Source organism: Notamacropus eugenii, chromosome 3, assembly GCF_028372415.1.
Source record: "Notamacropus eugenii isolate mMacEug1 chromosome 3, mMacEug1.pri_v2, whole genome shotgun sequence".
NCBI lineage: Eukaryota > Metazoa > Chordata > Mammalia > Diprotodontia > Macropodidae > Notamacropus > Notamacropus eugenii.
In genome coordinates, this window is record NC_092874.1 from 434,260,508 (window position 1) to 434,273,831 (window position 13,324).

General features: G+C 40.5%; 1 protein-coding gene across 2 annotated transcripts in view; it reads right to left on the reverse strand.

Annotated features, from left to right (window-relative positions):
* Window positions 1-13,324, reverse strand: part of SLC6A11 (solute carrier family 6 member 11) — a 173,976-nt gene that overhangs the window by 62,837 nt on the left and 97,815 nt on the right. Inside the window, exon 6 of one of the 2 annotated variants that reach the window (XM_072598487.1) lies at window positions 6,355-6,489. The exons of the other annotated variant lie outside the window; for it this stretch is intronic. Coding sequence (XP_072454588.1) covers window positions 6,355-6,489 — 135 coding nt within the window. The remainder of the gene's footprint in view (window positions 1-6,354; window positions 6,490-13,324) is intronic. 2 annotated transcript variants of the gene reach the window in all.

Sequence of the window (13,324 nt, forward strand, 5' to 3'; positions counted from 1 at the left end):
CCCTGCTCACATTCTCAATTTTAACAAAACTGTACTCCTAATTGTTCCCTGGAACTTGCCATGATGTATCCTGCCTCCATATCCAGTTGAACCTTCCTTAGCTCCTTCTTTCAGAATTGTTCTCCCCTCTCAAGGATTAACTCAAGGGCAACCTCTTTTATCTCTCTCAAATATGTTCTTCTTATCTTCAAACTGTCAGAGATCTCTTTGGCTAGGTCTTTTCTTTACCCCTATCATCTTCTTCCTCTCTCTCTCTCTCTCTCTCTCTCTCTCTCTCTCTCTCTCTCTCTCTCTCTCTCTCTCTCTCTCTCTCTGTCTTTCCATATCTCTATCTGTCTGTCTCATCTGGTATATATAAATATTCTCTTCCCTAATTCCCCCTCCCACCACCTCCCCTAGTAGTATGTAAGTTTCTTAAGACGAGAGATCATGTCATTTTTATGTTAGTAACCCTTAGTATCTTTGTTTCAGGGTGGCCTTTCTCAGCATTCTCTTAACCATGTCATCCTCATCCACCTCCACCAGAACCTTAGACTCTGATAAGTGATCTTTTCTCTTATCATGGCAGGGCCCAGGTCTCTGAGTCACCTCCCCAGGAGTTTCTTCATTGTGACCTTACATGGGTCCTCCCAACCTCTACTTTCCAGTTCCCCTCTATGTTTTGTCTTTCCCCATCAGAGGGTAAGCACATTGAAGGCAAGGACTCTCTCTCTTACTTGTTTTTGCATACTCAGCATTTAGCAAAGTGCCTTGTACACAGTAAGTATTTAATATATGCTTTTTTGTCTTCAACCTTTTAACACCCATATCCTTGCAATACTGTTGTTTGACTGAGAATCTTAGAAAACTACAGTCCCTGAAGAAGTTAATTTGAGAACCCAAAGGTTCTCCATCAGTCCAGACAGAAATAAAGAGATGTTTGAAGGACACATTACAAAGGCTTAAGAAGTAGGAACAGTTTTAGTTGACTCTCTTGCTAGCCTGAAATGCACTTCCTCTTTGCCTCAGTGGTTCAGAAGTCTTGATTGCCTTCAAAACTCCGCTCAAGCACCATCTCTATAAGAAGTCTTTCTTGATCTTGTCCAGTTGCTTTCAATTACCTGGCATCTATTTTGTACATATCTACATATGGATATGTCTTTCCCAATTAAATATCAACTCCTTGAAAGCAAGGGTTATGTCACTTTTCTCTTGTATCTCTCAGTGCATGATACAGGATTTGGTATGTAGCAGGTGCTTACTAAATGTTTATTGATTAATAAACAATGTCAGAGAGATGTATCACTAGAAAAGATGATGGGTACAGAAGGCAGAAGATAATTGATGGATGGTCCATATGCCTCACTAGTATCCATACAGTGTCAAAAGAGCATAAGGATAGCCTTCAACAACTGCATTGAGTGGTCCTCTTGTAGTGAATTTATGGAAGAACATGGATGAGAGTTACATAGCATGGGCATACAAACTGGTAGAATCTGCCCTTTTAGAGGGAAGGACCACATTGATGAGATGACATTGAAATAATGGAATATGGCCAGTTCCTAACAGAGTGATCTGCCCCCAATAAGCATTTAATCCACATGTGGTATTCTAAAATGATGTGAGAGCACTCTATCCAATCTATCAAATTATTGCTGTGGGGTTCCTCCTTCCCTTTTTTCCCCACTTCTTTTCACTTCATTTCATTTTCTTTCTTCCTTTCTCTTTTTTTTCTTTCTTTCACTCCCTTTCTTTTTGTCTTTTATCATCATCATCTTCCTCTCCTCCTCCTCCTCCTCCTCCTCCTTCTTCTCTCACTGTCTCTATCTGTCTCTGTCTGTCTTTAAAGTTTTAACCATGGCAACCTTCCTGGTGACAAGAAGTGCTCAGTTACTTTTTCCATCTCCATCTTAGGAGAATCAGCCCGGAAATCAATCAATCTACCTATATATCTGTCTGTGTCTGTCTGTCTGTCTATCTAAGAATTAATCACTAACCATGGAATGTCAGGTATCAATTCAATAAATAGCTAACATTTGACACATCTGCAGGGTCTAGAGCACTGTAGCAGGGTCTAAGAAGCTGCTCTTCTTGGAGCTCATGGACTGATATTGTTGTTGAGTGCTTTCAGTCATGTCTGACTCTTTGTGACCCCATTTGGGGTTGTCTTGGCAAAGATACTGGAGTGATTTGTCGTTTCCTTTTCTGATTCATTTTCACAGCTGAGGAAACTGAGGTAAAGAGGGTGAAGTGACTTTCCCAGGGTCACACGGCTAGTAAAGCATCTAAAGCTGAATTTACACACACACACGCACACATACACACACATATCGGGTACATATATATGTATGTGTGTGTATGTGTACACAGGTTCATGGAGCCCAGGTTAAGAAGTTCTGATTAGTCCAATGCTGACATTTAAGATACAATGAAACTGAGACCCAGAGAAGAAGGAAAATGACATGTTTGTCCCAGGTCATAGAGTTAGTAAGTGGCAGAGACAGAATTCAAACCCAGAGCTTCTGATCTCAAACTCATCATTTTTCCCATTGCCTTGTACTGCCTCTGCTCCCAGACCCAGCCAAACTCTCAATTTGTTATAAAGATTTACCAGGCCCAGCTAAAATTTCATCAAACCTTTCTTTGTTGGTACAATTGAATGAACAAATTGAAAAAAACAAGGCAGACTTCTTATTCAACAAAAGCATCTGGACTTGCTAAATTGAGAACTCCATTAAAAGAAGCAATACTGGATTCATATGGAACCTTTAACTGTGATTTTTCTTTTCCTTGATAAAGTATTGATGCCAAGCAGCAGTCTTGTCCTACTTTCTCAGCCTAAGGGAGCCAACTCTCAATTATCCTTGGTCACTGAATGTGGGACCAGAGAAGGAAGATATCTATGGGTAAAGGAAATCCACTGATAATCCTCCAATTCATAATAGGCTCATAGCACTGGAAGGAACTTTAAATTTCCTCTATTCCAAGACTTTCATCTTATAAGGAAGGAAAGTAAGGTCCACAGAGGTGATTTGCCCAAGGTTATATGAGTAGTAAGCAACAGAGGCAGGGTATAAATACAGCTCCTAAAAACGATAAGCTTCTTACCATGGTTCCATACTTCATCTCACCAAATATAAGCCAATGGTCTCTAACTTCTCCTGCATGTGTATCACCAGTGATAACCTTACTAACACACGTTGTAACCTTATTAGTAAATAAGATACTTTTGGACCATGCCCCCTTGTGGTTCCTAGATGTAAAACACAAGAGTTGGACTAGATGACCTCTGTGAGCTTTGAAGCTCTTACTCTTTGATGATGAGCTCCTCAGCCTCCACAGGAGATGATCAAGAGCAGGGAAGAGGTACAGAATATGGTAAGAGATGGTGGTGGAGAAGACCCCAGACAGAATAATCTATAAGTTGGGTATTTATTCCACTAATAATCTGGAATCGATATACTATTCCATTGATTTAAGGGTAGAAGGGACCTCAGAAGCTAATTAGACCAACCTCCTCTTTTTGTAGATGAGGAAGATGAGGCCAAGGATATTAAGTGACTTGCCCAAGGTTACGTAGGTTATAAATGTTAGAGGTGGGATTTTAATTTCAATTATCTCAGCCCAGAGCCAGTGCTCATTCTACTGACATCTAGTTCAAACTCCTCATTTATGAGGAAACTGAGGCCCAATTCCCACCCAAGTATACTCATTTTGGACTTCTTTGATTTCTCTACCACTACACTAAATCTCCTCACTTTGCAAGATCCAATTAGCCTTGCCACTCACACCTTCAACAGCTGGGTTGTTCAGTGGATAAAGAACCTGGATTGGAGTCAGGAAGACTCATCTTCATGAATTCAAATTTGGTCTCAGATACTTACTAGCTGTGTGACCCCGAAGAAGTCACTTGACTCTGTTTGTCTCAGTTTCTTCATCTATAAAATGGACTGGAGAAGGAAATAGCAAACCACTCCAGTATCTTTGCCAGGAAAATCCCAAATGGCATCACAAAGAGGCAGATAAAACTGAATAACAGCACCTACTCATACCTTCTCAGTGCCCTTTGTTCCTCTGATTAGAGAAGAATCATAAATTCCTCCGTTTAAGAAGGACTGATCTCTCATCAGACTTCTCCTCATTTCCCACCTGGCTGCACTCATTTTGGATAACTTGGGTTTCTCCTTCATGTCTGCATACCAGATGCCTTTCCCTTACCTCCTTTTAACTTTATTTTATGAGTTGTCTTCTCCCCATTAGGCTGTTCACTTCTTGCAGACAAGGATTATCTTTCTTTTTCACATTTGTCTTTTCAGTATTTAGCACAGTGCTTGGCACATAGTAGATGCTTAATAAATGTTTATTGACTATTAGTTTGTCAATAAGTTCATTTAATTTATGATTATTGATAACATTGTTAATTGCTATTGAATTGACTGACTATTCAGATAATAAGTGACCAGATGTAAGTCTTGAACCCAGATCCCCTGCCTCCTAATTTAGTATTCTTTCTATTGCACCTTGCTGTGTGGTTCAAAGGAAGAAGCTTGGGAATGAAGCCCCCGCATCTGCTGCTTTTCTTTATTCTGGTCACATCCCTTGCTTTTTTTGTGAAAATCTCCCATCCATTGCTAACATGATTCTCTAATCTCTCAATGCATCTTTGGAAGCAGCCTCAGGTAATCCAAAGCTGTGAGGCAGTTCCTTCAAGACTCCTCCAACTGTCTAATATGAGCACAGATGTACTCTGGCTACAACCTTTCACGGTTCCCTGGACTGAGGAGGAGGCTTGAACAAGATGCATTCTGACATGGGTTTCTAAGCTGCTGTTCCAGCCCTGAATGTCACCATCTAACTGTCTGAAGCACACAACCTGCATGGTGGATTTCATTTCTCTTTCAGTTCTTTTGCCAATGAGGAGGTCAGGCAAGATGACCTCAAAGGTTCTTTCTAGACTGATGTTTTTCTTCTATTCCTGAAGGGCTGTTTACATCTTAATCAGCTATGGGAAGGGAGAGCTCCCGACTGAGGTCCCAGAAAAATGGAAATCTTGTTTACATGCTGTGACCTTAGCTAACACTGATAGAGAGCTAAAAAAATCCTTGAGCTAGAATGAACTGCCGTAGAATCTTTCAGCAGAGGCTAGATGCAACTTATGACTGATGTTCAGTTCAACTGAATTCACTTCGACAGGAAGTTATCTGTGTCCTACAATGTGCCAAGCTCTGTGCTGGGCACTAAGAATACAAAGACAAAAAGAAAATAGCCCTTATTCTCAGGTAGCTTACATTTTATGTAGAGTGTTAAAGCTCATGAAATGAGGAAAAGCAACATTTACAGATAAGAACATAGAAAACAAATTCAAGATAAAAAAGGAATTTTGGTGGTGGAGTGGGGTGGGAAATTAACTATTGAGACAATCTAGTAAGGTCTCTTGTAGGAGGTGGCATTTGAGCAGAGTCTTCAAGGGAATTAGAGAGGCTAAGAGATGAGAAGGGAGAGCATTCCTGGTTTGCAGGGGGATGAGCTTCCAGAGTAAAGGTAGGAGACACTGGGGATAGAATGTTGTAGACTGGGAACCATGTGGAGGCCAATTTGACTGAAGCATAGGCTGAATATGTGAAGAAGACAAGTGGGTTAAAATCTCAGAGGTTCTGTCTAACTCTGTCCATGATCATTTAGTCCAATTCCTTCAGTTTACAGGCACAGAAATTGAGTAAAAATAACCTGCTAAGGTCACCTAGCAAGTTGGTGGCAAAGTCAGGACTCAACTTGGGTCTTTCAATCATATCACACTGATTTCTGTCTATTCTTTATGCCACAGGGTGTGTACATCTAAATACTTAGGAGAGACTGGGCAGCATTTGACACTAGTTCTTGACCTAGACCTAGACTCTTAAAGTTGGAAGAATACTTGAAAATATTGTGTAGGTTCCAGTTTGGAAGAGTAGGTGACACAGTGGGTTCAAATTCTGCCTCAAATAGTTACTAGTTGCGTAAACCTGAGAAAGTCACTTAACTGCTATGTGCCTCAATTTCCTCCTCTGTAGAATGAGGGGGATTGGTTAGGCTCAATGGCCTTCCATGTCCCTCCTAGCTTTAAATCTCTAACCCTATGATTATTTACTTTCTCCTAGGTATTGGATAATTCAGATATTGTCTTGTGATTTGAATGAACAGGTTTCTCTATACCTATGTATAGTTTCTATAGTATAGATTCTATGGAACTAACTGCTGAGCTTGAAGAGATCATTTTCTAGGATCTCTTCTTTTTACAGATAATGAAAGCAAGGTCATCGAAGGAGTCACTTGTCCAATGTCACAAAGTGAATGAGAGGAAGGGTTGGGACAAGCCAGTCCATGAGCAAAGCCTACCTGGGGATCAGAGAGCCGAGAAATGTCAGGGTAGAGGTAAAACTTGATCCCTTCGGAAGCTCCAGGCAGTGTCACCCCCCGAATGAGAAGAATCAGAAGCATGATGTAGGGGAAGGTGGCGGTGACGTACACAACCTGTTCAACAGAAACAAAGAAATCAGGAAGGCTTTGTTTTCCCCAAAAGTTTAATTCAAGAAAGCTCATTGAAGAAGGAATCTTCATCTTGTAACTGAATCATAGCCTAGAGGACAAAGGGGGCAGCCCGGGATAAGTCTATGAAACAGACTCATCTTCATTGATCATCCAATTCCCTCCTTGGTAGCCACCACCTCAACCTGAATGTTTTTTAAATGTTTGCAGAAAAAAGATCCCAGGAGGAACAGCTAAGTTCTGATATCCAAAATGTTTTGACAGCTAACTGGATATTACACTTAACCAAAAGGGAAGACAAACAATCCATAAAAGTGGTCTTCAGTGTGGAAGGAATATTGTAATCAACCTTAACAGGAGACCCAACTCTGCCTCTGAGTAATTATGAGACTGGGCAAGTCACTTCTCTGGATCCCAGCTTCTTCCTCCTCTATTAAATTCAGAGATTCAGAATCAGACATTTAAAGCTGAAAAGTTCATCCAGAGTTGGAACTGAACTCTGACAACATCTAGTCCAGTCCCCTCATTTTACAGAGAGCCCAGGAAGGTTGTCACTTGTAGTCAGTGAGTTAATCAATAAACATTTATTATGTGCCTACTATGTGTCAGGAAATGTGCTAAGTTCTGGGGATACAAAGAAAGATAGGACAATCTCTGCTCTCAAGGAGTTCCCAGTCTAATGGGGGATGTAATGTACACATGAGCTATAGAGAGAATAAATCAGAAATAATCAATGGAGGCAAGGTCCTACCATAAAGGGTAATTGGGAAACGCTTCTAATAGAAGATAGAATGTTAGCTTGGACTTGAAGGAAGTCAGGAGGTAGAGATGGGGAAGTAGAGTATTCCAGGAATAGATGACAGTCAGAGAAAATATCCAGTGAAATGTTAGCAAGTATTCAGAGGTAGGAGGATTTGAACCCAGAGGTTCTGAGTGCACAGTTAGTACTCTATTCCAATGTACCAAACTGAATCTTAGAGAGGGAAAGGACTAAATCCATCTTTTATAACTTGGGACAACTGACCTTAAAGTTATTTAAAATCATCTTACTGCTAGAGATTCCAATGAAGCTTCAAAAAGAAATTTGAGAACCAATGATCTCATTTTACAGATTGGGAAATTTGGCATTTTAAAGGGGATTTCACTTCGGTTGGGGAAAACACTTCTCTGGGCCTGGTTTTCCTTTTAGAAAATGGACTAGATATTTTCTCTAAGGTCTTCCCTGTTCTAAATCTATGATCTTAGGCAGCAAATGATGGAGTTGGCACAAACACAAGCAGACTGTTAAATTTTCAGTGTGAACATTTACACCTCAGAAATAGGCAACTGCTCCACATCAGGGCTTATTTTATTGATTGTCTTGATTTGAGAAGAGTGATGGAGAAAATGTTAATGATGTGGATGAAGCTTGAAAGTGTGCAGTGTGTGCTTTATATTTTTATTTTTGGAGAACTGGTCGCTAAACATTTACACTGCCAATTCTAGAGTATGGTAAGATCCAGAATGAAGAAGTAATTTGCTTAAGGTAGTCTAGAGCACAGGCAAGTCTTCAGATAGATAGGGGAAATTACAGATAGATAAAGAGCAGAGAAAAGGCAAGGAAATATGATGAGATGAGACTGTCACGTGTAAGGAGTAGGAAAGTCAATTTGGTTGGATAACAGTGTGCATGAAGCAAATCAATATCATTAGCCTGGAAAAACTGGATGGGCTCAGATTGTAAAGGGCTTTCAGTCCTGAACGGTGGAGTTTATATTTGATCTTAGGGGGAATAGGGAGTCACAAGGGAGTATTGAGTATAGATGTGACGTGCTCAAACCTATAATCTTTAAGAAAATCACTATGGTGGCCCTGTGGAGTAGATATTGGAACTGAAAAAAGAAGACCAAATAGGAGGTGAATGTAAGGGTCCAAGCAAGAAGTCATGAGAATGACCTAGGCTAATGACTAGGTGAGTGGAAAGATGGGGATGAATAGGAGGGTGTTATGGAGGTGGAACGGCAATGGATTGGATATGAGCAACGGGTGAGAGAAAGGAGCTGAGGATGACTTGGAGGACCAGAGCCTGGATGACTGGGAGGGTTGGCAGCACCCTGGACAGTAACAGAGAAGTTAGTAAGAACCACATCATAGTAGGATGGGTTGGAGATCCTGTAATGCTTAGTCTGGGGAAGCTAAGATTCAAAGGTGGGACAGAAGTCATACGTCGTATAAGACAGCAAAAGTCATAAGGAGAGGTTATTGTATTCCATGTCACCATTGTCTCCCTTGGTCTCCACTTTACTTAAAATCCTAGAATGTTAGAGCTGAATGAGACCTAAAGGAGACCATCTAGTCTCACCCTTTAATTTTATTGAGGCCTAGAAGGATTAAATGCCTTGCCCCAAATCAGAGCTATTTATTGAGAGTTGGTCTTTTTCCTTGAAAAACTTCTGTTGCTATCATACCACAAATAGTGTCTCCCTGATCAAGATAATGAGCAATATAAGAAAAAAATAACATTAATATGTAGCACCTAAAGGTTAACACAGTGCTTTCCTCCTCCAATAATCCATTTTAAAGATAGGGAAATGGAGATTCAGAGAGAGGAAGATAGCTTCCCAGGGTCATACAGCTAGTAAATATCAAAGTTAAAAATGGAACCAAATTCTTTTCAACTCTGAGTCCGGTGCTTTTTGCACCACTCTACACTAAGTATCAGAGAGTTATTCAAGTCATAGCATCTTAATGTCAGAGATTAAGAGTTCCATAGAACCTTAAAGGTTTGATATGTAAAAATAAAGGAGTTGAACTAGATGATCTCTCAAGTCCATTCTACTGGTGAGCATAGATTCTATGATCCTATGAATTTAATTCACTATTTATTAAGTTCCTATTGCATACAAGGTACTATACTAAGTACTGAAGATACAGAACAAAAAATGAAACAATTTCTGCCCTCAACGAACTTACATTCTATTGGGGGAAAATAATATGTACCAAACAAGTAAATATGAAATAAATACAAAGAGATTGGAAAGTGGGGAAAGAGAAGAAAAATGACAATAGGAAAATGTTTCCTATAGGAAATTGGAATTTGGATGAAGAACTCAGCTCAAACTTCTGATAGGTTTCTTACTCACTTAAAAGCCTTGTGGCAGATTACTTTCCTTTTACGAACCTGTTTGCTTGTCTGTAAAAGGATAGGGTTGGACCAGATGGTCTCTAAGACTCCTTCCAGCTCCAAATTCTTTCATTTCCTAAGCAGCTGAGGTTCTGCTGGGAACTGTATCCTAACAGCCAGTCCTTGAACTCCAAGCATTATGATAAATTATGCATGCACAGTATAATGCAAAGACAATGGAGTCTTTGACAAGTTACCCTCAAGCCTGGCTTTACCTTGACCTCTCTCAGCCCAGTGGTATAACTCAGGTCCTCTGAGGTGAAAAATTGACCCTGCAGACTAATCTGTCAGGTTCCTGGAGTCCCAGTTAAATGAAGTGTAAACTGCTCCAAACAGGCCCCTGGGGGAAAAGAGGAGTTTCTCCTATTGTTGGCTTTTCCTTTCCCATAGGTCAAATCCGGGTGAATAGAAAGGTTAGCACAATTGGTGGTAATTATACTGTATCCTGTTTTAATTGACCCTAATTGCTCATTTACATACCAATACTTGGAATTGTGATCTCCCCCTTTCCCCTTCTTCCAGCTCACAGCGATTTCATAGCAGGGCTGTTGTCTAAGCTTTGGGAAGGCCACAAAAAAGTAGTCATGCCTGTCCTCACCAACTTGCTGGAACAATGGGACTAATTAGAAAGCTAGCTTTCTGAATTATCGAACCAGCTAACCACAGCCCCAGAGTTCAGAAGGCAGCCTGACTGACCGATGGAAGGAACTTTCAAGGTTGGACAGCTCCCAAAGCTGGCTGGAAGTGAGAGTCACACATCCTGGGGTTTTAGAAAGACCCGGGCTCTAGCCTCCCATATGGGCTGTTAATTTACTGTGTCACCTTGAACAAATTAGTTTCCCTTCCTGGACCTCTCAGTTCCCCCACCTGTGAAATGAAGGACTCAGACAAAGTGGTTTTTAAGATCCCTCCTAGTTCTTAAGCACTAGGATTCTATGAGGGGCACTTATAAAGAGTTGAAGATGGAAAGGATTTAGTTCCATCTTGCACATGGCAGATAATTAGTAAATGCTTGTCAATTCATTGCCTCTTACTACCTGTCTTATCCTGGGTAAGTTATTTAACCTCTGTAGGCCTCCGTTTTTTGTTTTTTTTTTTAATCTGTAAAACAAGTTAAGAGGATGACATTATGAACTCTGAGGTCTCACCCATCTAGCTCTAAGGATATGATCTCATGTCTTTAGTGCATCCTGTTTAGTTTCATTTATACTAGAAGAAACTGAGGTACACAGAGAGAAAGAGACTTGCACTGTGTGGTGTATGATGTAGAATGCTGACTTTGGAAGCAGAAGGTCACAGTTGGAATCCTGCTTCTGATTCTTATTGTGTGACCATGGTCACATTATCCAACCTCTCTGAGCCTCAATTTCTTTATCTGTAAAATGGGGCTAATGCTATTCATAGAAGACATTGTGGTACTCAAAAAACTATGTAAGTGGAAACTAATCGAATTTAGAATTGAAGGGATATCAGAGAGCATCTAGTTTAACCTCCCAATCTTTTAAATGGAGAAACTGGTTAGTGTTTGTGAAGCACCACAGCACAGGATGCCACACTTGGGAGAGAACACTCAGAAAGGGCTGAGGACCTGTTAGTCTGTGTTTTTGTTGCTGGGGCTGAGACCGGCTTGCTTCACAGCTATCAAAATGAATAGTATTCTCTAAGGAAATGAACTGAAGTCTCTAGTTCCCCTCTCACCTACAAGATTTTTAAGTGGGATTGGCTACTGGAAGAGAATGTAGATTGGTTTGGGTGATATGAATGTTGTTGTTCAGTTTTCTCAGATGTGTCCAACTCTTTGTGATCCCATTTGAGGCTTTCTTGTCAAAGATACTGGAGTGGTTTGCCGTTTCCTTCTCCAGCTCATTTTACATATGAGGAAACTGAAGCAAACAAGTTTAAGTGACTTGCCCAGGGTCACACATCTAGTAAGTGTCTGAGGCTGGATTCAACTCACATATTCTTGATTCCAGGCCCACCTAGCTGGGGCACAAAATCAAGCCCTCCTGATCTAGGGATATATCACATTACTAGGACTCTAAGGCAGAGAAAACTGTCCCTGCCAAAGTTTTTCCCCTTCTGTAAGAGGGGAAACCTAGGAAAGTTCACATTAGAGGATTAGCTGTGCCTTGCTGCAAAACAACTGTGGGAGAGCCTCCATAGAATTGTCCACTGGGTATTTCTTATTTGCTCTTCTGCTTTGGGCTATCCTTTTTTTCTTTCTTTCCAAAAGTCTCACTCCAATGACTTGAGAGATTCTTTAATATCTAAGAGAGGTAATTAGGGAGAAGTTGGGTAGCTTGAATGATCCCTGATCAAATGGGGAATGTTTTCTCATTCTCAGGTGTCAAAGGCAGAAAGGGTGATGATGATGATAATGATGATGATGATGATGAAGGAGAGGAAGAGGAGAAAAAGAAGAAGAAGGAGGAGGAGAAGAGAAGAAAGAGAAGAAGGAGAAGGAGGAGGAAGAAGAGAAGAAGAAGAAAAAAAGAAGCTGACATTCACATGGTGCTTTCAGGTTTGCCAAGTGGTTTACATGCAGCTCTACCCAATCATTTTCTACCCAGCTGCTTCTCCCTCCAAACTAGACCACCAAAGATCCTGCTTACCAGGAACCCCAAGCTCCCTAGCACCATACTTCCTTATCTTCACCCTGGTCTGGCCACTTTCTCCCCCCACACTCTGGGTACACTTTCCCAGGCCCCCTATTTTCTAAAGCTTGCTCTGAAAATTGTCATGAAGTCAATGTTATCTTTCTTTACAAGTAGTGTGACTATGGCAATTTACTTTTTCCCAGGCTTAGTTTTCTCATCTGTAAAACCAGGATCTATTTATAGCAACTACCTCAGAGAACAGTACTATATCCTTCATTAAGATTCATAAACAAACCTATCTGCTTATGGTCACCTAGTGTCCTTCAATACTCACCACCCACATGAGACCTTTCCTAATCTCTCAACTGCTACTGTATCTCCCCCTCCCAAAGACCTAACCTCTCTGAGCCTCAATTCCTTCTTAGTAGAAATTGTGATGCTCAAAAGCTATGTAAATGGAATAACTAATTGAATTTAGGGTTGGAAGGGATATCAGAGGGCATCTAGTTTAATCTCCCAATTTTACAAATGGAGAAACTGACTATCTCATAGTGTTTATGAAGCACCACAGCGCAGGATGCCACCCTTATTTATTTTTACACACTTGCGTTTAGACATATTGTCTAGATAAAAGGCAAACTCCTTGAGGCCGGGGATTGTTTTACTTTGGTAATTCTAGCTCTATTACCCAACGTAGTGCCTGGAATACAGTAGATGCTTAATAAATGTTTGTTGATAAATGGAGGGATTGATCTGGACTTTGAATTATTAACAGGGGACCCTGTTGCCTGATCGAACTTTTGTGTGGCTGGATGTAAAAAGGAAAGAATAATTACATCAAGCCTTGCAGAAATTCTTAACCTGTTGTTTTTGTTTTTTTAATAACTGCATTTCAATATAATTGCATTTTTTGAAAATCTACATATTTTGTCCTACGAATGTGAAAACATGACTCTGAGATGAGCTCTGGAGACTTCTCTAGACCACCCAAGAAATCTGAGGAACAAAATCAAGCCCTCCTGATGTGGGGGTATATCACATTACTAGGACTCTAAGGCAG